This window comes from Hydra vulgaris, chromosome 07 (assembly GCF_038396675.1).
Source record: "Hydra vulgaris chromosome 07, alternate assembly HydraT2T_AEP".
NCBI lineage: Eukaryota > Metazoa > Cnidaria > Hydrozoa > Anthoathecata > Hydridae > Hydra > Hydra vulgaris.
Genome location: NC_088926.1, coordinates 35,287,193 through 35,313,689, shown reverse-complemented (window position 1 = coordinate 35,313,689; position 26,497 = coordinate 35,287,193). Strand labels below are relative to the sequence as shown.

Sequence of the window (26,497 nt, the reverse complement as noted above, 5' to 3'; positions counted from 1 at the left end):
TTTCTCGCTGTTCAGTACTCCCTCGCTTCTCAGAAAATGTGCAACTTCAATCATATTGTGAATATCTTAGAAACCATAGTAAAATTATTGCATAAACTGGACTTTAAACTCAAATAAAAATTTAAAAAATATATTTTTTAAGTAGTAAAACATCACTTGGTATGTAATTTTAATTGAAAATTGTTCATCAAAAGTAAAAAGAGTATTCTTAACCTCAATCTTTCCGACACATACAACGAGTTGCTTTAGATCAAAAGTTTTCAAAGCTAATGAGTTCCCTGATTCATTTGTGCTCAAATCTTAGGTAGAACTGGATAAAACGCTTTCTTCGTGTTGATTTTACAAAAGTAAATGATTTTACAACGCTTTAATTACTAACAGTTTGCAACGGCTTTGCCTTTTTTTTATTTGTTTACAATTAAAGCCGACATTACATTGTTTTTATTTCAATAAAAAAATTAAAGTAAAAGTAATGAAAATTACATATCCGTCTGTTAACTTGAGTTTTAAACAGACAATTTAAAGATTATATAAGAAAATCAATAAATTTAATATCAGACATTTCCAAAATTGGAAATCAAAAACGTGGTCATAATTTTATGGTGTTCGAAACAATCCCTCAGTTCCCGCTCCATCCCTAGTTTGTTTCCTAAAAACTCTTTTCAGTTTTTTTTTCGTCGTTAACGTAATTTATAATTAATTGACAAATTTCAAATTTCATCAAAAAACTTTTCTTGATTTAAATTTACGACCTATTAAAGTTAATTCAGGGGGTAAACGGAGAAAACTTTAAACTTTACATTGTCATAAATGTTTGGGGTACCCATAAGTAATCAATTATTTTTAGTGTGGAATATTTGTTTCAGGCTAACTCAAAGCGTGAATGCATACAGACGTGTTTTATTCCACAATATAATATCTGTGACATTGAATTTAGTGACTAAAGTAAATTTAAACATTTTTATTACTCTGGTGTAAAATGGCGGACGATCAATCAACTAAAGAACATTTACTTCATTACAGGCTGTTTGATTTTCGATTATATTTTAGTGCAATAGTCGCAACAAAAAAAATTTGTGATGTGTATGAAGACGTATTGAAGGTCAATAAGTGCCAACGTTGGTTTAGAAAATTTTTCAAATGGTGATTTTGACTTGTCTGATGGCAATCGAAGTGGGCACCCAGTAAGTTTTGATAACGACGCTTTAAAAACATTGGTGGAAACGAATCCCAAACTGAGTATCCAGCAAATAGCAAACACTCTTCAAACTACTTGGTCAACAAAGACATCTTCATGAGATCAGGAAGGATTATAGGGAGGGTAAATGGGTCCCACATCTATTGCCTCAGATGAAAAAGATCAACGATGTACAATTTGCACATCTCTTTTATGCAGACAAGAAATTGGTGACAAGAAATGGGTCTTGTACAACACCAACAAGCGCACCAAACAATGGCCTTATGTTTGGTGCGCTTGTTTGAGCCCCATGCCTTTTACTTACCTATTTTGAGCAAAAGAGTTCCTGGGCACTCTCTTAAAATAGGTAATCTCTCTCTAGGGTTCCAGTAAAAAAAGTTGATTTTTATATATTTGGAATGAGAAAATGTTCTCTAATGAAAATCCAAAAATATTTTCTGGGCACGTGTTGCAAGGTCTTCGAGCATGTTCCAATGTACTGTGACCACTTTTAAGTACACTAAATTGATGTCTGCCTTTTTTAGAAATTATTCTGGACGGTGGGTGTCCTTAGGCTTTCCCAATTAGACATGCTAATTTAGTAATTTAAAATGACCCTGTAATGTTGGTTTTAGGACGTCAAGGTGTCAAAAGCATTTTTGAATCAAATATCACTCTTTTTAATAAATTGGTTAACGCCTCTTCCATATCTTCTTGTTTCCATCTATTAACACCACGTTTTGACAGTTGTGACACAACTTTGACCTAAAAATAGGAATGAAAGCAACCCTCAGCTGAGAATAAGTAAAAACAAGAAGCGTTTTCTTAAATCGTTCTGGTTCGATTACTTATTTTATTAATTATTTATGGGAATGACTTAGGGCATGACAATAGCTAATTTACAAGTAAACATAACTTAATATAGAATAAAATTAATATAATTTTTTTTACACAAACGATTATGTAAATTGTTATGTATAATTATGTAAAATTGTACTGATTTTGTATTTAATGAGAAACAATTTTATCAATAATTAATCAATAATTAACTTGCAAGATTAACTACCAAACAGAAAATGACAAAAAAAGTTAAACTTACTTTCAATTAGGAGTTGTAACAAGGTTGGTTTGCAAAAGACAGTAATATAAAAAAGAACTTTGTGACACTTGACATTTATTGCGATAGTTTGTCAATTGTCTACGTAGCGCAGCCAAAATTCAAATAGTATGAGTCGAGCAACCTTCCCCTTAAAACATTTTATATTTAAACGTAATAAAAATCGAATCAAACGAGTAATTGACATGTTTAAAGTAAATGACATGTTTACGACAACATTTCGGACTTGTTAAGACTTACTCAACTATACAAAGAAAAAATGTACGGAGGTCAGTTTTTTATGTTTGTTTTTTTATATATATATTTTATTCAGAAATTATCTTTTTGAAATTATTAGAACAGAAACTCAAGTCAGGTTACACGTTTAGCGGATTATATACATTGTACAAAGTATAATCAAATAATGCCGATTGTTTAAATCTTATTTTAAAAAACTTTACTATTACGAGGTTTTTTTAAATTAAGTTTGCATGAAGAGTGATGAACCAACCTGAAGAGGGTCCCTTTTCCCAACGGTGTTTTTGGGGCCGCTCTCAGTTGAACGAACAGTTTACTCATGACGTTGATTGACATGGTAAGCCTCATAAAGATTACAGCTTTTTGAAAATGGTTTCAAAATGATAGATGAATATGATAGAGTTTATGAGCCTGAAATCCTAAGATTTCAAGGTTCATAAACTCTATCATATTCATAAAATCATCGAAATTACATTTTACACGCGCAAAATAGCGAACCGAAAGTGTGACGTTGTAATATCGTATTTATCTAGTAGTACCATGTATTTTATGAATTATCAATTTTTCTAACTAAAAATGAGATGCCAAAAGGCAAATTGTTTGCTTTAAACCAGTGGGATAATCTTGAAAATACCTAACAAATACGTTAGAGACCAAATAATGACTTTAAAGAGAATCAGCATGTTTTTGAATAAATTATTCTACTACAAGCAATACTTTAAATACAATAGATGTGATCAATATCTTTTGAATTATGTGATAGACACAGAAAAAATACATCACCTACATCTAAGTTTACACAAAAATGCAGTGAATATAACCGCTAATTCTCTTTTTGAAGCAATTCTTAACCTAACAGCTGCTAACAATTAGTGTCTTTGATAAGTGCAAGGCGTTTCTTAATGTCATCGAGGTCGAAATTTTTCATTTCTTCCACCTTAACATCGACCTAAACAAAAAAACAAACAAAAACAAAGAAACAAAGAGTACGGTTATTCCAATCAAGAATTTTAAATGTAGCTCCTTATTTCAACATTTGAAAAAATTCTTTTGAACATTTTTCATGCAACTCATGTTTCCATTAACTTGGACAAAGAAACAAAAATCGATGAAAATATCAGATTAAGTTCCAAAAAACCTTGTAGTTGTGAGTGATAAGTGAAAAAAAGTGTTCCCACAAGAGTTTTAAGATAGAGCTTTGTCTTTAAACTCATATTTATCTTGATGATGATCATGTTATACACTTACAATTAATCTTCATTTTTTGCTATTTTCTTAGATAATATTAATGATAAATATTATAGAAATGCAGAATTTGATAATGCAAAAAAAAAAAAATCTGTTGCTTGCAAAATAAATGCTTCAGATTCGAATTCAAGACACTTTAAATTAGTCTTATGAAATACAAGCAAGTAAAACAAAAATATACAAAATAACACCACGAACAAAAAAAAATTTTTCAATAACCTTAAAGCTTACCTTCAGATGATCAACTTTTTCAGCTTTTAAAGTTTCAACTTGTGTTTCGATGAAAGGTTCATCTGACGTAGAGTTAGTAGAAGGCTATTAAATTTAAAAAAGAATAACAAAAAGTAAAAAAGGTTGGTCCATTAAGAGAAAAAATATTCCCCCAACACGTGATACTTTGTAAAGCATAACATTTTTATATTATAAAAAAGAACATACATTTACACTAAGTAAGGTTTCAAGAAATCTCACTTTGTGTAAAATTAAGAACAGTACTCGAATCTATTATTCAAGACAGGTGGTCCTAACTGTTGGATTGATTGATAAAGTCTGAGAAGTTGCCATAAAATTTGTTACTTGAAGATTTTTGATGTATTCTTTGAACCCCAGAAATCTCTTATCTTGACCAATCAACTCTTCGTCTGTCTACCCTTTGATATCTCCTCTATTAAATCTAAGAGCTAAGAATAATAGATGTGTTTTCAGTAACAATTTCTTCCAGGTTGATGAGGGGCCCAATACTAGTGACAAGCTCACTGTTCTCTCCATCAAAGTTTAGTCTGTCTGTAGTTTTTGTCATTCCATTTTCAAGATTAAATTCTGTAGTCAAGTAGAACAACAAGCTTCAGTCCCCTGAACTTTATCCAAGAAATTTGTAAAGCTCCTTTGGAAACACTTAACTCATATGTCAATAAACTGAGTCTAACTCAGTTCATTGATTACAATAAATTTTGAAAATCTGAGAGACAACTTACTTTTTAACCTCTAACATTTACTCATAACTTTTTGATGAAAGGCAACCCTGAAGTACATCATTAACACTTAAATACAAGCAAACTTCTGTAATTGAGTTGATTTTCAGTCATTGTTTTTTCTCCCTTATTTACTAAAAATTTTCACCATTTTCTTAATCTTTTCAAAATTTTCGGAAAATGCTCTATATGCTTAACCCATTTTCATCATCTTACTTTCCATACATTTTGTCAAGAGTTGTCCTCTGCTTTTGCCTCCTCAGTTCTCTTTTTGTATTTCTGTATTACCTTGAAAATATTTGCACTGTGTACTAGAAATAAAATACTTATATCACAGATATGTTTGTTCAACTTACCCTTCAGATTTTTGCTAAGGGAAATGAGCATGGTTTATATCATTGTATTTGTCTAAAATACTTAATAAAATGTTTATTAAATACTTATATAAAACAATTTTAAACGTTTTAAAAGATCATCAATCTTTTTCTTGACATTTAACTCTCAAAACAGTTCTGTTCCATAAAACCAGCTTTGTTCCAAAGATTGAGAACCTCCATCAACTAATTCATTGGGATGAGAATTGAAAAAGGCAGATTTGTTGCATTTCATCTTGTTGAACATATTCCTAGCCATACAGGAACAGACCTTATTGAAATTTATTTTTTAAAGTTGATTTTAAAAACATTTCGTAGGCCAGTTTTACATGTTGACTGAAGTGCCAGAAGGAGTTCCTATCAGATCATGGATTCTTTTCTGTTAAAAAAATATTTTTTTTATGTGCATTATCCAAAATGCTATAGAAATAAGCTTGACTTTAAAGCAACATTAAATATATAGATTTCACATGGGTTTAACATCATTAAAAAACTTGATTCACATGGGTTTACCTACAAGAAGCGATCAGAATCTTGAGTGTCTAAAAATATAGTTTATAAGCTGAAAAAATGTAATAGTGCTGAAAAGGGTTCAAATGCCAAATCTTGTGAATAAGAAGTTCCCAGAACAACCTAAGAATCTTGTTCAGAAGAATCCTACCCTGTTCAGAAGAATCCTACCCTGTCCCAGATTTAAATCCACTTGATTATTCAATCTGGAGCAAAATGAAAGGCATGCAAAAAGACGCACTGAAGTCTCAAGTCTCAGTTCTCCCAACTCAGCATATGTATACTAGGTAATATTAAACAAAATAAAGTCAATTAAAACCTATTTCATACCTTGCTTTGACTTGACTTTTGAAATTTTTCTTTTAAAATCCGTAATCTATCCATATATTTCTCTGAATCTAAAGAATGTTATACCAGGAAAAATTTATCAAATACTCATCTTGAAGAACTCATATGTAAAAAACATTGATACCAAACAGCAGTATCGATTATCATACAAATTATGTACCTGAACCTGAACTTGTGTGGGAAGAGCTAAATATTGATTGAGATGAATTTTCTGAAATAACATTTAAAATATCTTATTCAAAAAACATCATTAAAAAAATTCAAAAAAAAAAATCTTAACAATTCAAAAAATAAATCTTTAATCAAAAAACAAATAACTACCTCTGTTGTTGTTGAGCTTCAGCTTTTCTTCAGTAGCAGTAGTTTTGAGCGAACGATCAATAAAATTTTGAAAAAATGGTAAAGTATTTTTTATGTATGGATTAACATCATAGTCTGGATACTGCTGCCTAAAGTAACAGAGTTCAAGAATACCCTAATGTAAAATTGAATACTTGATTAATAGTTGTTTAAAATAATAATTATAATAGAGTACTAAAATCATTAAAAAATTATTACAGCTCTTGAGTTTTCCTTTGAGCCAATTTTTTTTGAATATTTTAACAAGAACTTCATTTGAAGGCTGAGTGAATCATATTGGAGGTGGATTATTGGTTTCCTGTGATAATTAATAAAAATAATAGTAGATTAAACTTTAACAAATAAAAATACAAAACATAACAAACAACAATTTAAGGTTTTTATTGAAATACACTTATAGAGTTTTATAGTGGCACTTCACTGACATGTTTATTTTCAAATGTATTTATGCTGTCATAAAGCTGAGAAAAAAGGGGAAAAATTACCATTTTGTATAAAAAAGTTTAAATGAAATCCATTTAAATAGATAACTTGTCAAAATTTTTTTAAAGATATTACCTCAGGTCCACAACGCTTGCATAGGGTCTGTAGCAAAGCTTTTACTGTCTATCGAGGAACAAGATCTGTGCGAGCATGCCAAAGAAAGGTAGTAAAACTGTGTAAAAAGTGTGTATACTTTGCAAAACTGTTGGGAGGCAAACTTCATTTACAAAATCATGCAGAAGATGAGTGAGTTTCCATATACATTTCATTACTAATTTTATAAGTGAGGTAGAAGTATTTTCATTTTCGGACATATCTTGTAAAAGTTTTACACAGCTACATAGACAAGACGTTTTATTAGAATTTGTGATTACTCGCAGTAACAGTCTATTTACACATTGTATAGAAAGATCTAGTTCTTGATAATTCATTTACAGTTTATCATTAAGTACAGTTATAAAATATAGGATGGCATCTTTAAGAACATTGTATGATACAACACCAGCATAACATTGTGCATCAAAGAGTAATAACATTCCACTGAGGAGTAACTTAAGAAGTTTCTCATGCTCTTCAGTATTATCTTTGGGATTTTGAGCATGTCGAGAAAATAACATTTTCATCTGCACCAAGGAAGTTACTAGATACTAAATTTAAAACCCCCAAAAAATTATAAATAAACAACTGATTCATAATATCATTCCAAATGATCCAATTTAACTATTTATGGAATGAAAAACTTTAATACAAAAATCTAAAACCCAGAGAAATTACCTGATCAACTCTTTTAATTATTTCATTATCGGTTTTCTTCTTCCTAAACACATCTTCTAATTGTACTAATGACTCTATTGCAGCTTGGACATCATAAGATGAAATTTTAGCAATAGTGAGATCAAGCAACTCTCCCACATCTTTGGCAGAAAAAGTGTTAGCTTTTGCTGTAGGCTTTTAAAATATTGTCAGATATGCTTGTAGCTTGTGTTATATTATCTAAATTAACTTTCTTTATCTGTGGTATAAGATCTGTAATAACCCTTTCATCACCCTCAATTGAACGGAGATCAAGCTCAAACTCACACTTAATTTGTGGAGAAGGAGGAATACTTTTAAATAAATAAAAATTAAACTTTTTAATTAACAAACTTCTTTCTTACTTTTAATTTAAAACCAAAATTATTTCTAAATATTTTTTACATTAGCTCCCAGATCTGAATTGTAATGAGAAAAAAACAAAACATTTGCTAGCAAAAAAGAAGGATTTTAAAAAACACAAAAAATGACTCACATGGCTCTGGCAGTAACAGGAGCTTTTACTAAATTCAATTCTTGTTTTACTTGCACTATTGCTTCAGTAGAATCTGAAGAATCTTCAGGAGATTTTAATGGTTGCCTTGGCTTCACATTAGGTAACTGCTTTGGAGGTGCCTCTTTTTTATTACTTGTTCTCTTGATTCATTCTTCTAACTATCCTATTTCTTTATCTGCAAGCTAATTTTAAAAAGTTCAAATGAATTAGCAGCAGAAAGACTCAAAAATTTTAAAATAAATTGCAAACATATATTGTTATAAATGTATATCATTCAACAAATACTATATACAAAAAATGACAATTATATTTCTGAAAATTGCAAAAAAATACAGGTTTTCTTATTTTAAAAATGTGAGTTTCATATGAAGGAAGTATTATGTATGAAGGATTACACTATTATTAGAACAGCATAAAACTTAAATTTTATAATTAAGAACCTTTTCTTAATATAGAATTTAAGTTTCATGCTGTTCATTTTACTGTAAAACATCTTGTATACAATACCAGAAAGTTAAAAAATATTGATAAATTAGCCATACTTTTTTTTTGATACATGAAAAAGATATTATTAACTATTATTAAGATATTATCTCAATACCTCATTTTGAGGCATTGAGTACATTAAGTGTATGTACTTGTGGTTATTGGATGACTTTTTTATTTCTTTAAATCATTTAAAAGGTGCAGGAAAAAACAGAGTATGTTAGATTTTTGAAAAAAATCTAACATACTCTGACTTTTTTTCAAATTAGACATTTGAAAAAAAGTCTGATCTTGATTTTTCAAAAGCTTTTTCCAAAGTATGATTAAATAAAACTTAAACATTTTGATATTCTTGGTTTTTGGTTAGCACCAACATAACTATCCTTATTTTTAATTTGCAGGGGGTTATTTATGAACACTTATTTTAACTGATTGTCCATGTTTTTTACGTCACAGTTAATTTAGAAGTATAAAATGAGTACAATTAACAGACAAGTATATCTAAAAATCCATCAAAGTGAAATTCCCTGGACATCTTGTTAGAATTTATCATTTACTGTTTTATTTACCTTTCCTATGAGTTTATAAACTTTTTCTCCAACAATGCTATATGCTTCTACAATACAATTGAGTGTAACTGACCAAACTCCATTGTCTCTATCAGCAATCTGAACAGCAATGTCTTTGAGAACTTTAGGACTCGGTTGACATACATCTATTTATGGTTGACATACATCTTTGTATATCATTATTTAAAATGATATACAAAGTTAAGGTAGAATAACTCAGTCTTTTTAACATTGATGCTTACACTATGGGAGAAAAATAATTTAAGGAGTTTTTGTTAAAAGAATGTAAGTCAGTAATGTTAAACTTTCAGATCAAAATTTAAATAAAAATCACTTTTTAGCATTCATCATAATTGAACTGGTAAAATAAAAAAAATAAAAATTTCATAAAAATCAAAAAAAAAAAAAAAAAAAAATCATAACAGAATTAAATTATAACAATAATTTTAGCATGCACAGCAAAACAACAAAAATCTATCAATCAACACAATTAGATTTTTGAGGCATAAAAAGTCTGACCCATTCTTGACTTATTTACTGACTTATATACTGAGTTGAATCTTGACTTATATACTGAGTTATTTGACTCAAGATCTTACATAGGGTAAACAAACATCTGACTTGCTGGGTAAATATTCATCACCAGCTTACAAAGATCATGAACAGATTTGCCAATGTTGTCTATAGGATCACCAATCTAAAAAAATTATGAAGATTTTAATGGTGTAAAATTATTCATAATAGCTTATATATAAGCTACTCTTAATGGCTTGCACACAAGTAAGATTTAACATAAAAGAATGTTAAACAAAAACTAAATAAAACATTAAAGTAAAACTTTAAAGAAGCCATAGTTGGCTTTAAAGCTTTCGAATTTAACTAACTTTTCCAACTAAATATGAAATAAATGCAGATGCTTCAAAGCTGTTCAATTTTTGCTTGCTGCTTTCAAGAAAGTTAAACAAAGCACTCAAAAATTCCAAAGCCTTTAACAAAACTGAAGTGTTGGTGTCAAAAAATCACAAAGAAATTCATTTAAGTATTATATCCAAAGATTTTATCACTGCTTCAGAATATTCAGTAACACACTAAAAGATGCATTATTTTAAACTTTTAAACTAAACCATAAGAAGTAAAAGAAAATCCAAACCGAATTAGTTTAGACTTACACTAATTAGAATAGAAAGAGCTTCAATGAGAAACTTAAAATCCTTATGAAAAAACTTGGCATGCATGGATGGACTAAAACATGGCATCATTTGCTCTTTTAACTGATCAAGAAACTCATCACGTGGTATAGTGAAGTTCCACTTTAACACCTACAATAAAAATAAAAGCATTTTTTTAAAAAACAACAAAAAACATTATTACTTAAATAGCATCTATTTAGTAAAAGCATAAAAAAATTCACTTTGAGTGCCTTCTCATCTTTTATTCTCTGAGCTTTGCCAACTTTTAATATAATTGGTGGTCCATCGTCTTCCATGAAATCTTTTTTACGTCCACCACCACTGCTCTTTGGAGGTATACTCTTAAAAAAATAAGATTTTTATAACAGTTGCTGTTTAAATCTCATAAACAATTTTTCTGAACCCAAATTTAGAAAAGATGAACTTGGTTCAACTTTTTAATTTCAAATGCTTTTTCTAAGCTTTGAAATTTGTGTGGTTTTTTTCAATTGTTTCTATTCTAAACTTGAAAAAAAAAGCTTTTCTAACACCTGGATTTCTGTCTTCAAGACATACATACAATGGAAATATGCTCTCCTTTAATTCTGCAGGCAACTGAGAAGCTGTAAAAAGATGCAAAAAATTTTCATTTAAAACCAACTGCAGTATGTTGTCAATGATGATTATTATAAAATCTATTTTTATTACGTTAAAAAAAACAACCTTATAATGATTAATAAAATTTGACCTCAGATATTGAATGGCTTTTAAATAACTTTATTTTGTTAAGAATATTAAAATTTGAAAAAAAAACATTCTATAAGCTTCTTTAAATTAAATTTAGGTTCTTTAAATTAAATCTAAGATTATGATAAATATTGTAATATAAAACTGAAAACTTATTTAGCTCTAACCAACTTTACCAAGCATTCTCCTTGCATTTAAAGTTACACAAGCATTTAATAAGTTATTAAACCCAAGAAAAGGATGCTTACTGTAGCCCTTAAATTTGGATTTTGGATTTGCAATGATGTAAAAAGTATTTCACCATCTAAAAATGGTACAAATCCAATTTTACTGTGCCATGCATCAAGAGCTTCTTCTGCCAGATTAAAAAGAGCTGGCTAAAAATAATTAAAACACAGTTGATTATCAGAAAGTTTTCTTTTAATGAAATTTTAAAATGATTTTTTAAAAATCAAATCTTTTAAACAAAAATTTACTTTATTTAATAAAAAAAAAAATTTTTATTTAAATTTTAATAAACACTTGATGTTGGAAGTTTTATTGAAATAAAGTTTGGCTAGTTGCAGAATGAAGCATTATTAACTCTTTGAAGCACTTCTATTTTATTAGGACATGAAGTTATACCTTAGCATCTGTGAATGTTCCAATAAGCGCTGGAAGTATTGTAGCCATATGTCTGATCATTCCATTTCCTCCTGATTCAACAAGTTGTTTGCAGATACTGATAGTCAGTTGCACAAGGACTTTATTATTATCGGCAAGTTGAGCCTTCATTGAAGTCAGAAGTTCATTAATGTCAGGGGTAATAAATTTTGCTTCATTAATTAATCCTTGAATCTAAAATACATAATTTAATAAGTTAAAAAGAAAAAGAAAAGAAACTAAAAAATTAAGTTTCTTACCTTTTTTTTTATGTGGTTATATAAAACTAATTGATGTATACAAATTTTAAACATAAAGCTAAATTGTTTATATTAGCTATATTATATTGTGTAAAACATATTTAACAAAATCAAAGTTGACTTTCATACATGTATTAAAAAAACTTAAAGCATGGTTGTCACAACAACCATGAAAAAAGCTCTACCTCTTCTAGACCTTCTTTACGTACTTTCCAATTTTTGTCAGCTATTTTTTCCCAACACCTCTTCAGTTATTTAAGCACTAGAGAACAAAGTTCATTTGCTATTAACTTGCCAGAGAATAAAATTGAAAATGAATTTGCTCATATATGTAATTTTGGACTTAGAATAGCAACTATTACAATAGCTAACCTTAAATTGACTCGTTCAGCCATGTCCTCTAGATTAACAACTGTGCTCACAGAATTATTTTCTGCCTCTTGCTGGTTATCGCCCCCTACCTGCTCATCTACTTCCTCATTGTCAATAAATTTCCGAATAGGAATTCAAGGCTTTACATCTTTAACCTTTGAGAACTCTTCATCAATTTGCTGTAAAAGTGCTGCTTTCTCTTCTTTAAAAAAAACTCATATGTTGGGACCAACATAAATGTGTAAAGTTGCCAGAAATTCAATGGCAGCTTTCCAAACTGCCTAGAGAAAGAGAATAACATATAGCACTGTCAACACATTTAGCATTGGAAATGCTGAGAAAACTTATTTCTCTGCATTTTTAGCACCAAATATGTGGAAAGAATATAGCTATTTCATAATGTTTTGAACAAAATTTAATTTTTTTCCTGCTGACAGTTTGAGTTTTGATTTAAGGTAACTGATTTTAAAAAAGACATCCGTTATTGCTTATCTTATCAAGTGATACTTAATTACATAGGTAGATCTATATTGGACAGAATTTTGCAAAATTACAATAGTAATGGTATGTAATTTTTGTGTTCAATGCAGATAATTTGTTACTTTAATTTGAGAATGTAAATGTTACAATTGTAAATATTTACATTATTTCTTAAAAATCTGTAAATAATCATTGATGTATGTGAAAATCTTAATCTCACACTTATCATTAAACATAATAGTTTTGAGAATTATGATTTGAAAATCTATCCTAATTAGGCAATTAGTTTACCCTACACATAAAATAGGGGGATAACAAACACAATATGATATGTAAAAACTGTAGCCATTTTTGAAACCAGCAATACAAAATGATCTAAAAACAATTCTCAAAACATAGTTAACAAAAAAAAAGTTTTTTCACATTTTTGTGATGCTTTTTTAATCTAAAAAAAAAATTCAAGGCAGCATAAAAATTGAAAATACTATTTATTAGTAACTGACATCAAGGTAAAGCAAGAAAAAGTTTTAGAAAATAAAAAGTAAAATAGAATACATACTGGATTTGTATTAGCCAAAGATGTTTTGATGAATGCAATATAAGGATTTAAATCAATTCTAAAAAAATAATCTAAAATTTGTTAAAATAATCATTTGCCCATATAACTTTCTTACAGAAAAGTGATTAGTTTTCTGTATCACTCTCAATTAATAACATAGGTCAGTAACATTAAGGGGGATTTTTGTTGCAATAAGTAAAGCAGCAAGTGAATATAATATTTAAATGAAAGGAAAACTTGAGAAAAAATAACTGTTCTTTGAAAACAACTCAAAAAATCTTTCAACTCACTTTTTTTTGTAAGCACGAGCCTAACTAGTTTTGCCAACTTCTAAAAATATGCACAAAGAAATATTACCTAAAACCAAATTCTCTTATAGCCTTCATCCAAACTAAAGCCTCTGATTGCAGTTTGGGATTTTTAGCTTCTTCTGCTGCTGCAGCAATCTAAAATTATATTGCTTAAAAACAGATCAACTCTAGAAGGGAAAAAAGAAGCCATAGCTTAGGAAATTTTTAATGAATACATAAACAAACTTTAAAAACTGATGTAGTTGAGTGATATATTTTCAGCAAAAGTCTTTAATGTTTCATTAACTTGAGTTTTCAACTTTAAAAACAAGAAAAAGTTTGATCTGTTAACTATTGAATTAGTAAGTGAAAAATTTACTCCTGGAAAACTTTAGTATTTAATTATTATAAGTGTTACTACATACTTATAATACTTATATACTTATATTACATACTTATAATTATAAATTTAATACTTTGTGGAGTTCACAAGCTTTTATTTATTGGGTTCACCAATAAATTCATGCCATTATTTTATTTATACAAAATAACTTTAAAACAACTGGCTAACAATTGGAGAAGTGCAACATTTTTTAAGATTTCTTTTGTTATGTCATATATTTTGGAGCCATGATATTTCTGCTTATTAAAAATTTTTTTAACAAGCAGAAATATCATGGCTCCAAAATTTAAACAACTTTAAAATGTATTCTAGAAAATAGAGTGTTTAATGTTCTTAAAAGAACAGAGCAATTATAAATTAATTATTTTTTGTTTTAAAAATTTTTAAAACAAAAAATACCCCACCTTTTATACCTGATTTTGAAAATTTTGAAAATGACCTATTGCATTTAATTAAAACAATAAAGTTTCGCCCTATAAAAAACGAATTTCAAACAGAATTAAAGTTAGATGTTAAAAAAATTAAATAAAATCCTAATATTTTGGTATTTGCTGATAAAACAAATAATATTTACCAAACCCACAACAGAAAACTATGAAAAAATTTTACGCGACAATATTACTAGTTCTTATGAGAATCCCCTAAAAAATTTGGAAAAAGCAGTTAATTTAGAAGCGCAAAGTATTGCTAAAAAAATAAACCTAGATAACAGAATCGAATCAACTGCCCCAACCTAAGTAACACTAAAAGACCATAAACCAAATTTTCAAAACAAACTTCCTTGTAGGTTATTAGTTTCCTCAAAAAGTGAGATTGGACATGTAAGCAAAATTAAATTAGACAAAATTAATATTATTCTTAGAAATAAATCAAATTTGCAACAGTGGAAAAATACTACTGATGTTATAAATTGGTTCTCTATAATCGAAAATAAAAGTGATTGTACATTTATTCAATTAGACATTAATGATTTTTACCCCTCAATAACTGCAGATATTTTAGATAAAAAAATTGAATTTGCAAAAAGCCATACAGTTTTTCCTGATGAAACAGTGCATATAATAAAACATTGTAGAAAAACCTTACTTTACTTTAATAAGGAAACTTGGAAAAAGAAAAACATACATGACTGCTTTGATGTAACAATGGGCAGTTATGATGGAGCAAAAATTTGTGAATTTGTTGGACTATATATTTTAGATTTATTAAGTAAAATGATCGATATAAAAGATTTAGGCCTTTATCGCGACGATGGTTTAATAGTGCGTAAAAAATCTAGTCCACAGCTCAATAAAATTAGAAAAGATGTTTTAAAATTTTTTTTTAAATATTGGCTTTCAAATCGAAATAAACATAAATTTAAAAATTGTGAATTTTCTAAATGTCACATTTAACCTCTCTGAAAATTCATATAAGCCTTTCAAAAAACTAAACGATGAATTATTGTATATTAATATTAACTCAAATCATCCACCCTAAATTCTAAAACAAATCCCGATTTCAATTAATAACAGGCTAAACCAAAACTCCACTAATGAAAATGTATTCAATTCCTCTAAACAAATATTAGAAAATGCCCTTAAAAAAAGTGGTTTTGAAAATTTTGAACTAAAATTTGACCTTGAAAAAAAGAATACAATAAAGCGAAATAGAACTAGAAACGTAACTTAGTTCAACCCCCCATATAGCAAAAATGTTTCCACTAACATAGGAAAATTGTTTTTAAAATTAGTTGATAAGCATTTTACGCCCTCTAATAAATTACATAAAATTTTTAATCGAAATACAATAAAAGTTAGCTACAGTTGCACAAAAAATATGGAAAGAATTATAAAAGGTCACAATAATGCTTTGTTAAACAAAAAAGAGATCCTAAATGAAAAAACTACAGAAAATTGTAATTGTAAACAAAAATACAATTGTCAAATGAGTGGAAGTTGTTTATCAAAAAATGTGGTATATAAATGTGTTGTTTTCTTTAAGAATGTACCTGATAAACAATATAATGGCATAACAGAGGGTGAATGGAAAAAATGTTTTACCAATCATAAGCAATCTTTTAAAAATAAAAAGTATTCAAAAGACACCATGCTGTCAAAATACATATGGGAATTAAAAGTTAAAAATATTGATGATTTTATACTGAATTGGTCCATCCTTAAAACAGCACCTGCATATAACAATATTCCCAAAAAATGCATACTATGTCTACAAGAAAAATTTGAAATTATTACACATGCAAACCATGAATGCTTATTAAACAAAAAATTGGAATTAATTTCTAAATGTAGGCACGGAAATAAGTTTCTCCTAAAAAACTATAAAAATAAATGAGCTCAAATAATATTTACATTAAATCATAATATTAAATTAAAACATTACATTAAATTATATTTTTTCAAAAAAACATATAATTTTGACCAATGGAATTTTGACACATTTTTTTATAAATAATTTATGTTTTACAAAAAATACTTTTTGTCTCTACGTATTTAAAACTAACATGGATTTAGCAATGTGCATTGAGATAATACAAATGTTTTATGAAAATAAAAAATGTGCGACTGAAGCTCTCAGGCAATTTAAAACAAAGCCTGAATTAAATACGAATCCATTCTCAGTTCCCTCAATTAGATTAGTTGACAAATTTGCAACAACTAGGTCTGTTAATGATGTTCCGAAATCAAGACATTCATTTCTAAAAGATAATTGAAGTGGCAGTGTGTTCAATGCTCTGAAAGGACTTCAATGCAACGATCCTTGTGATGTTGCAACAACATGATCTGGTACTTCAAGAGTAACTAGAATATGCAAATCAAGTATTTACACTTTGCTGCAACATCATTTTCATAAATATCCTTACAAATTGCATTTAACACAGGCTATAACAGTAGCTGAAAAGATTGCACATGTCAATTTCTAAAAAAAAATTATTGAAAATTAGCAACTTTTACCAAACATCCTTTGGAGTGATGAGGCATATTTTTACATGGATGTTCATGTTCACAGACACAATTGTGTTATTTGGGATGATGAAAAACCTAAAACATTACCAAAGATGCTCCATGCAGAAAAAATTTGTGTTTGTATGGATTTTACAGCCTCATTTTCTTTTCAACCATTTTTCTTTGAAGATACTGTAACAGGAGAAAGTTATACAGACGAAAATACTAGAGACTCACATTCTGCCACAATTGCGTGAAAACTGTAAATTATCCTCAACAGTTTTTCAGTACAATGGTGCACCTCCTCATTATTCCTAGTCTGCTAGAGAAGTGCTGAAGGAGCACTACCATGATACTATCATTGGTAGTGGATTTGATTTTAATTGGCCTGCCAGATCGCCAGATCTGAATCCCTTAGCTTTTAATTTCTGGGGTGTGATTAAATCAAGAGTTTATCAAGAGACTGTCCAAAATATTAATGAACTTAAGAGAAGAATTTTAGAGGTCATATCTAAAGTATCACAGGATGAATTATTGGCTTCTGTGACCAACATTCTTTATCAATGTGAATTGATTATGCAAGTTGATGGGGGTATTATAGAACATATAAAATAAAACCTCCAAGAGTGCTAATAATTAAGAAATTTTGTTGTATATACGTTTAAATAAAATGTTTTAATGATTTTCAAAGTAGCAATAGTTTAAAACAACTTTAAATGGACTTTGTAAATTTAAGTTTTAAGTCTTTTTAATATCATTTTGAAATTTGATGCCATAAAATGCATGTTTTTTTTTTAACTAGCATAAAGCTTATAAGCAGATCTAAGCTCACACTTTTTAAAAAATAAGCATATGGCAACCATATTTGTTAAGCTTTAATCTATATGCTAAGCATGCTTATGATAAGAATTCTTTCTACTGGAATTTTCAAAGGTGCTGAATTAATGCAAGAAAAACTTTTAATGAAGTAATTGCATTGTGAATCTAAATTTCATTGTATTGCAGAACAGAAGAACCTATGTTTTACGGAGCTCTTTCATTTAATGATTCCACACAAAAAAGTTTACTTAGTTGCTTTTTAAAAAGTTATTTAACTGTTTAACTAGTTCTAACTTTTCAGCTACCCTAATTTTTCAATAAAAAAAAAAGTATTAAAAAAAAGAGATAAATCAGCCAACACTAGCAGCATTTAATTTCACCAAAAAGATTGCTGCACTGCAAAGCAGCAAGAATTTTGACTACACATTGGGAAGACGAAGAGTGGAAAGCTTTAGGCTCTGCCAAGTATGATAAGCAAAGATGGAAATGCTGGATAATGACTAGGTGCTTGATCACTTCCTTGAACCCTAACCCTAACCCTGATGTCTCAGAAGACTATCTTATTAAGCCAAAAGGCTATAATAACTAACAATGTGTTTTCACCATCCAAAATTTATCCTACCAGTAAATACCCCGAAGGAAAACACACCAATTTTTTAACCAGTGGAGGTGGATCCCAATTCTATTGGTGACAACACCAACTAACTTATCTAGATAAAACTTTTTAAGTCCTGAGGCAAATAAAAACAATAGTATTTACTTTAATTTCACTGGTAACATTTGTATGTAGTGTATAGAGTTTTTTTTGGTCTTATACCTTCTCGCTAACAAGACTGCACACATTTTCAAACATTTTAAAAATAATCTTATCATGAACATATTGTGACCCGCTTTTCTCTTTGAAATAAGCATATCATAAGCATATAATGAGCCTTTTACACTTTTTACATAAGCATACTTGAGCCTTTGTTAAAAAAACTATTAAAAAACATAAAAACAAATATAAACTTTATATTATAAAATCATATCTCAAATTCTCAAAAACAAAATACAACACCTTTGTATCTCCAATTTTTGAAATAAGACCAGCAACTGCATACCAAGCACTTCTTCGAGTAAAGACCGTTTTGTTGGCTACTATTGCTAACAGTTTGAATTTTACATTACCTAAATATTTTACACATAATATTAAATTTACTTTAATAAAGACCAAAATGATAACTAGGTATTTAAAACAATAGCAAGTTTGATTCAATTAACATAATATAAAAAGTAACATGCCTTTTTTACTCAACTTTTGAACTGATATTTAGTAGTATTGTAGCATTTTTAAAGAAAAATAAAGTATTGCAATTAACTAATTTATGTTACTTTTTCTTAAAAACTGTTTAAAATTAAACCTGAAAATTACTATCTTTCCACTGAGGATTTTTAGCAAGCGTTTGAACGACAACTTGGATTGGAAATGATTTATCTGTCATTCCTTCAATTTTTTAAAAAAATTATAAATTTTTTTTATTTTGTCAAATTTGTCAAGACCTTACTAGACAAGGGATGAATATGTAACCTACTCACTGCCTCTGAATCAGTCTGTTCAATTTGTGTGTTATTATAGAATAAGACACAGAAAAAAATATTTATTATAAATATTGCAGTTATCTATGTTTATTCAAAGAAATATTAGTTGTCTGAGTCTAAAGAGATTTTCAAATATAAAATTTTCTTTTCATAAACATTTTTAAAAATTACAACCTTGGTCACTTCTTCATCAGTTGCAAGACGTTCTTTCCAATTGTTACTTGCCATTTGCTTAATGCATTCTACACCAAAAAGTTCTTCAGCTTGTGATTCAACAACACCTAATAATAATAGTTATATTTATCATTATTGTCATGTTTATTACAATCAGTTAAAAAATAAATTTAAAAATAAAAAAACAAAAAAAAACAAGCACTTAAAAAATTTGTTCTGAAAACATACTGGCTTCCTCAAAGTTATTTCCTTTCTTTTTACTTTTTTTTTTATCACTTTTTGTACCTCCTGTTTTTTTTTGTTGCACAACCTGACTGTTTAATAATAAACCAAAATAACAAAAAGTAAAAAAATAAATAATTAGGTAAATATTAAAAGTATAAAAGTAAACTATTTGATAAAAACAAAATGTAAAAATGTATGAATTTACAAACAAACAAACAAAAAAACATTAAAAAAAGTTTAAGTATGTTTCAGTAAGTTTAAAACTCTCAGAGTACTCTCTTTAATTCTCTCTCTATTATTGCATTACTTGTTTATTAAAATATCTTTTAACTTATAAACCAATATATTTTTTAATCTTATTAAGTAACAATATAAATAGAAGATTTGTCAATTTAAGAGCAAAAAAAACTCAGAGAAAATTTTTTTTAAAAAAAGATCTCTACAAATAAAAATTTGCTTAACTTACTTTAGGTTTTACAGCTTTATTAGGCAGAGCTTTGCTTACCTATAAAAAATTGTTCAAAATGTATAAATATACAGCAAATTGAAAAGCATTATAAAGATCTTCTCATGAAAATGATGTTCAAAATAATGCTCACGTCATCTTCTCATGAAGATGATGTTCACAATGATGCTCACAATGTTTCTTTCAATGGTACTTGGTTTTTTTTATGAAACATGCTAAAGAAATACCAATCTGATGCAAAACAGAAAGTACGATGGTTCAATAGAAAGATTTTGAAGCTTTCTTCTAATACAAAATGTAGCATTAAACAAACAAAGAAAATTTTAATAAATTAAAAAAAAAAAAGATAATACCCTACTGGTTTTTCTTTCTTCTCTTCTTTTTTTTTGAGGCGGATTCTTTGAAACAGGCTTAGTGGGACCAGGTTTAGCAGAAGATGCAGATGCTGGTGCTGTAACAGTAGGAGCTGGTGCATTGATTTCACCTCCAGCACTATGTGATAACACTGTCTTATCAAAAAACTCTTTCACCTAACATTGGTGATAACAAAAGCTATTCAGAAAGCAAAAAATAAAAATAATAAAAGCTGCATAAGTACATTTAAATGCAAATTATATCATACATATAGAAATGTTGGAACATGCTAGTCTAATTTAAATACAAACATCTTTATTTTTGAATGGTCAGTCCCAATAAAAATATTTTTTAACTATTTATCTGTCCAAAAATTACAAACAGTGACTTGTTTAAGAATAGCATTTGACACTTCAGCTGCAGCATCACGCACAGAACCTAATGTATCATCCAATTTCTAAAATTTTCATTAAAAAAACAGTATTAAGTAATAATAGTAAAAGTTTTTTTACAACAAATTTTTTGATTATCTCAGATCATTTTAATCATAAACTTAAGTCTTTTGTGTATTATAAAATAAAAAACATTGAATTATTACTTTTATGAAAAAAATAAAAAACCAAATGACCTGTACTTAGGCCCTAATTTACTCATATTTATCTATTCAGGCTTTTAAATATATAAAATCTTATATAATTAAAATATAAAATATAAAATTACATTTATGTAGATTACTTTAGTTGTTGGTTTTTCTAATATTAGATAAAATTTGGATATTTCTATAACTTAAGAAAAACAATGACTGCAAAAAATTCATAAACAAAATACCAGAATTAATGCAGGAGCTACCAACTTTAAAACACTTTTGGGCTGCAAACAGAAGAAGTGCAGCATGTTCTTGTTATAAAACAAGTTTCAATTATAAAACAAGTTTCTTCTTTAATTTGTGGATTTTTATTGTCTAATGCAGCTAGAAGATCTTCCATTATGTTAGTAAAATTTGTCTAGAAGAAAAAAGAGCAAATAATACACCCACCATAAATTGAAACTGTCTTAAACACATTAAGAATAACATTTAAAAAATTGAGTTGTTGCAAGCACTGCATCGAATGCATTTCTTAACGCAATAACAACATTCAATTTTTTTTCTTTAAATTTGCCAAGAACTGCAGGAATCAAAAGACCAGAATAAGTTTGAAACTTTTTTCTCAAGCCTTTTGTAAGACTAGTGACACAATTAGCTGCAATAGTAATGACCTAAAATATTTTAGTTTTCAATGAAGATTTTCTGATAATACCTTATTACCTAAAATAAAATGTTTAATATTTTGACTTTTTTAGTACAGCATATATTTCTCCATACTAACCAGCTTCAAGTTTTGAGGAAGATGTAAGTTTCTCTAATGCTTCTAATGTCTCTTTGCATTCCTGCCACTTTTAGCTTTCCTGAAATTCATAAACTTATCATTTATGATCTTACACAAGTGCTTGTAAATATTTTCATATCAAAATAACTAAAAAAAAATTTAAAATATATTGAAACCTTTCAAACTTCAATGTTTGAAATAAACAGTAATTCAGTTCAAAGGTAAAAAAGTTACCCAGAAAAATTCCCAAAATTTTAAAATGTTAATACCCCTGGAACTGCTGAGAGCTAGAGACTTAAACTTTCAGAACTGTCATTTATAAGAGACATAAGGATATGTCTCTTATAAGAGACATAAGAATAAGACTTTTATAAAGGATAATTCTGAAAGGTGAAAGCATTTGGTGTTAAAAGTAACACATAAAGTTGATTTTTAATATAATAAAGAAAACATCAAAAAAAAAAAACATCAAAAATAAAGCAATCACAAAATAAAAATAGAATTTCACATAATTTACATAATAACACATAAATAGACTATAGATAGTCTTACATTATGAAATTGATTAACACCTATAAAATTGTCTGCTTTGCGATTGGGGTTGAGCTGATTTTAAGATAGCTAATCAGAACCCAGGGTATTTTCAGTGTACAATATGCTAATTTGAAGAACTTAATTGGAACTTTTAATTACCATAAGTACTTTAACTCCCATATATGTTTGCATGATGCAAAAAAAATGAACTTTGAATTTTTTGCGAGGTACCTTTAAATAATGTTTCAATAAATAAAAAACAAATCCTGTTAAAATATCAATAATTTTGGAACATTTATAGAGGTTGCTACCTCACTTTGAACCTAGAAGTTTTTTCTACTTAACAAACTTTATTTATGTGGATAGTTAAAGCTATTTTATGCTCTCAAACTGAGGATACTTCATGGTTTACAGCTCTGTTGGCCTCACCTCCTCGAATTGGTCTTTGCCTAATCAAAAACATATACAGGTTAGTTAGTACACGCTCACTTAATACTCAGTATTTATCAGTACTTGAAAATGATCAGGTGTTACTGCAAAAGGTGGGTATTACAGCAGAACTCTAGAATACAATCTCTTGATTGTAGGTGCATAGGCTTATGAACTGTGACAGTTGTGCTTTAGTATTAAAATTACTTAACACATGTTAAAATATGAACAAACATATACAGTAAATCACAGAATGAGTTCACACATGGTCAAAAACACAAATTAAAATTGCTATATATTGTATATGCATCATAAACAATCAATGTTTGCATTTTGATAATATATACACATTAACTATATATGCAGCTGATTACATTCTTTGCATATTACAGGTACCCTGATACCAAGGTTTCATCACTTGCTTTGAAGAAGTTTTAGGAGTATCTTTGGTATTTGTCTGAAGAATTTATGGTACTAGCTTCCTTCAATGATGATGTGTTATTTTACATGAAATGAAGTATAACAACAGCTCTCACAACTATTAGCATTGAGAGGCTAATAAAAAAAGTGAATGTAGATAAAACACTAATACAGTCAAAAGAACTTGAAGACTTCATTTCTCAAATACCATTCACTTCTTTGAGATTATTGGACTAGAAATCATCAAAATTTCTCAGCAATAATACTACTAGCTGGGAAGATTGTAAACACTATGCAGTTGCACAGCCTACAGTCAGTTTACTAAGAGTTGTAATTGATATAGAAGAGCACGGAGTGAAGAGTATAGGAAACGCTACTTGGACAGGAATAAGGCAACACTTATTGAATAAAATGGAGGGCAGGAAACTTTATCCATAGTCTTTGCAACTATATGGATAAAATTTCTATTTAAACTATTATTTAATTATCATTGAATAATCTGAACATAGCTGTAATGCACGTCTAGATACTTTGATCATCCCCAACAACAAAATATAGAGTTTCACATGTCTATAGCAACCAAAAAAAAAGAAAAGATACTTAAACACTTAAAACTTCTTCATAAAAGCTTTAGGAAGCTGACTCAAGATATCAACTGGATCAAACATTTCCCACGGGGCAATAAAAACAGCAGCTGCAGTTATCCTTATAAATCAAAAGTATGTATACCTAAAAAGATTACAAAAAGATTTAGATCAGCCTGTTAGTGGATCCATTTTTAAAGGACAAATAAACATAACAATAAAATTTGAAAACAAATAGAAACGTTATAACTAATCTTTATTTCACAAGTGAAGGATAGGAGTACATATGCCAAAATCTTGCAGGTACAGGTTTTTTTAGACATGAAATATATATTGACTTTACCTTGTGAAGCTCCAACTATGTCACCAATTTGTTCTCCACCAGCTGCAACAGGAGGGGGTGCAGCAGCTCATTTGGCTTGTTCAGATCGAGTAAATCTTGTGGGAACTGGTGGAATAGCATCTAATTTTTGCCGCTCATCTTCAAGCTCTTTGAGCAGTAAGACAATACAAAAATCCTTATTGTTGTTGCTTATTAGGAAAGAAAAAGGAAGTAAAGGATTCAAATAATTTACCTGCACTGGTTTTTAAGTCTGCAACTGCAGCTTAATTGCATCTCTAATCCATAAATAAATCTCAATTGCCAGTTCTTTAGTCTAATAGAAAAAAAAAATATGTACATTCATGCAAGTGATATCCACAAAAACAGTACAAAACAAATGCCGCACAAAAAGTTTTTTATTTGAATGGGTTTAAACTTAATTTGAGTTTGAAGTGCTTGGTGATAATGATGATGATGATGATGATTTTAGCAAAAAAAAACCATTACCCTATTTCTAATTTCTTGATCACTATGACTGAGCAAAGTTGGGATAAGTTTGACAAGACCTTTTATCATAATGACCATACCTCCAAATTCTCTGCAAAAAAAAAAAAAAAAAAAAAAAAACAAGTAGGTGATCAAAGTATGCATAATGTATATCTATTTTTTATTTTTGAAGAAACTTGAAAATAAACTATTGGTTAATTAGCAAATAAAATTAAAATAGTTTTTTTAGATACATTTGGTAATGAGGTATATTACAAAGTTTTAATTTTCTCAGTCAAACAATCTTAAACAAACTAAAACTTTAGCCTAATTTTATTTATTTAAAAATAAAGCTTTGACTTATAACTTGCAAAATACTTAATGCCAAATTTTTTTTTGAGAAAAACCATTTACAAGTTCCTCCTGTATAAAAGAACAACAACTACTAATAAAAATAGTCTTTTTTGAGCAGAATTTTAGATTGAAAAACAGCTAAGTAAAAAGTTATTCAGACACTAGTTTTGAAACTAAAATAAATTTAAAGAAAAAAAGATTCTCTGAGAACATTATTTAGTGACAATACAAATGAATGGGAGAGTAATTTTAATTTTTTACCATCGCTACATCTTGCTTTTCAATTTCAATGAACATAAGTAAAATATCAACTCCCAATTGTTTAGACTTTGGTCGTGCTGTCATTACCTTAGCAATTATACCAGTAACAATATCTGAGCAACATCTGCAAATATTTTACATACAACTTCCATAATAAAAAATCCTTTTCTTGTTAGTAAATACATTCTTACATAAACAAGTAGCATGTTTATTGAATTAAAATAATTATTTAGTAACATACTTTGCTGCACAAGCGGCATTTTCAACATATAAAAGAACAGCTCCAATCCCTTTCCTTGAGCTGCTGCATTTGAGTCAACAACAAAATCTTTTATAATTCCAGAGAAGTTCAAATGTTCGGGACTTTTATCACTATCAATTAAATGAAACTTTTTTGCAGCTTCTTCATAACCAGCCAGACGTGCTTTCCATAACTGAACGTGAAATTGAGTAAACTGCAAAAGTAGTGTTATTATTAGTAGTGTAAACAAAGTTGAATAAACTATCAACTTAGTAATAATCAACACTAATATAATATAAAAACATGCTGTGATTTAAAATTCCACATTTTAGCCTGTTTTCTTTACTTATCATATTGTTGTTTATTTCTCTCCTCCGGCGTCTGCCTTGTAGAGATATTAATGATGTTTTCTTTACTTATCAAATTGTATCCTTTAGCTTGCTTTCTTAGCTTAGGTAAATTAGGAATGTGAGCTTATCATTATTAACCATTGGTCTTTTAAGCAAATTTAAGCTATTGCTAAATCGGTTTTATACATCTATTAATACACATTGTGGTCAGTTTTCAGGCATAATACTTTTTAGAACTTGATAGATTATATATATTGATATTTGGTATATATTTATAATATTTATATATTGATATATATTTATAAATCTTTGTTTATTATTTATAATATTTATATATTGATATATATTTATAAATATTATATATTGATATATATTTATAAATCTTTGGCCATATGAGAAACTTTTTCTTCAATAGAGAAACATCTTTTTTGACTTCCACTATCAACAAGATAAGACGTGTTTATTAGCGTAAGAATA

The 26,497-nt window shown here is 28.3% G+C and overlaps 2 protein-coding genes across 20 annotated transcripts; both read right to left on the bottom strand.

Moving 5' to 3' along the window:
• Positions 1 to 3,215: 3,215 nt before the first annotated feature.
• On the bottom strand, positions 3,216 to 26,259 carry LOC136082432 (cytoskeleton-associated protein 5-A-like). Of its 19 annotated transcripts, none has more exons than XM_065801723.1 (30): positions 25,671 to 26,221; positions 25,430 to 25,553; positions 24,836 to 24,926; positions 24,582 to 24,662; positions 24,350 to 24,496; positions 22,040 to 24,151; positions 21,501 to 21,676; positions 20,984 to 21,129; positions 20,672 to 20,848; positions 20,452 to 20,533; positions 20,319 to 20,357; positions 19,856 to 19,941; positions 19,628 to 19,734; positions 18,933 to 19,042; positions 13,776 to 13,864; positions 13,419 to 13,476; positions 12,380 to 12,660; positions 12,193 to 12,269; positions 11,730 to 11,942; positions 11,354 to 11,482; positions 10,601 to 10,720; positions 10,359 to 10,508; positions 10,074 to 10,277; positions 9,789 to 9,886; positions 9,190 to 9,432; positions 8,114 to 8,316; positions 7,600 to 7,931; positions 6,901 to 7,472; positions 6,541 to 6,640; positions 6,304 to 6,431 (listed from the first exon to the last, which is right to left on the bottom strand). In XM_065801723.1, exons 19-23 carry the CDS (start codon positions 11,877 to 11,879, stop codon positions 10,221 to 10,223), a joined length of 606 nt encoding a protein of 201 aa, XP_065657795.1. In that variant the 5' UTR covers positions 11,880 to 11,942; positions 12,193 to 12,269; positions 12,380 to 12,660; positions 13,419 to 13,476; positions 13,776 to 13,864; positions 18,933 to 19,042; positions 19,628 to 19,734; positions 19,856 to 19,941; positions 20,319 to 20,357; positions 20,452 to 20,533; positions 20,672 to 20,848; positions 20,984 to 21,129; positions 21,501 to 21,676; positions 22,040 to 24,151; positions 24,350 to 24,496; positions 24,582 to 24,662; positions 24,836 to 24,926; positions 25,430 to 25,553; positions 25,671 to 26,221; the 3' UTR covers positions 6,304 to 6,431; positions 6,541 to 6,640; positions 6,901 to 7,472; positions 7,600 to 7,931; positions 8,114 to 8,316; positions 9,190 to 9,432; positions 9,789 to 9,886; positions 10,074 to 10,220. The 19 variants fall into 19 exon arrangements, with proteins under 19 accessions (XP_065657809.1, XP_065657795.1, XP_065657802.1 ...); XM_065801730.1 differs by lacking the exon at positions 20,452 to 20,533 and having other exon boundaries at positions 21,029 to 21,129; positions 22,040 to 22,118; positions 24,023 to 24,151; positions 25,671 to 26,191; XM_065801733.1 differs by lacking the exon at positions 20,452 to 20,533 and having other exon boundaries at positions 20,677 to 20,848; positions 21,029 to 21,129; positions 21,979 to 24,151.
• LOC136082717 (cytoskeleton-associated protein 5-like) lies at positions 7,257 to 9,712 on the bottom strand. The gene is made up of 6 exons (XM_065802138.1): positions 9,709 to 9,712; positions 9,190 to 9,335; positions 8,114 to 8,274; positions 7,862 to 7,931; positions 7,600 to 7,773; positions 7,257 to 7,448 (listed from the first exon to the last, which is right to left on the bottom strand). The coding sequence occupies exons 1-6, from the start codon at positions 9,710 to 9,712 to the stop codon at positions 7,257 to 7,259; spliced, it is 747 nt and encodes a 248-aa protein (XP_065658210.1).
• Positions 26,260 to 26,497: the final 238 nt, after the last annotated feature.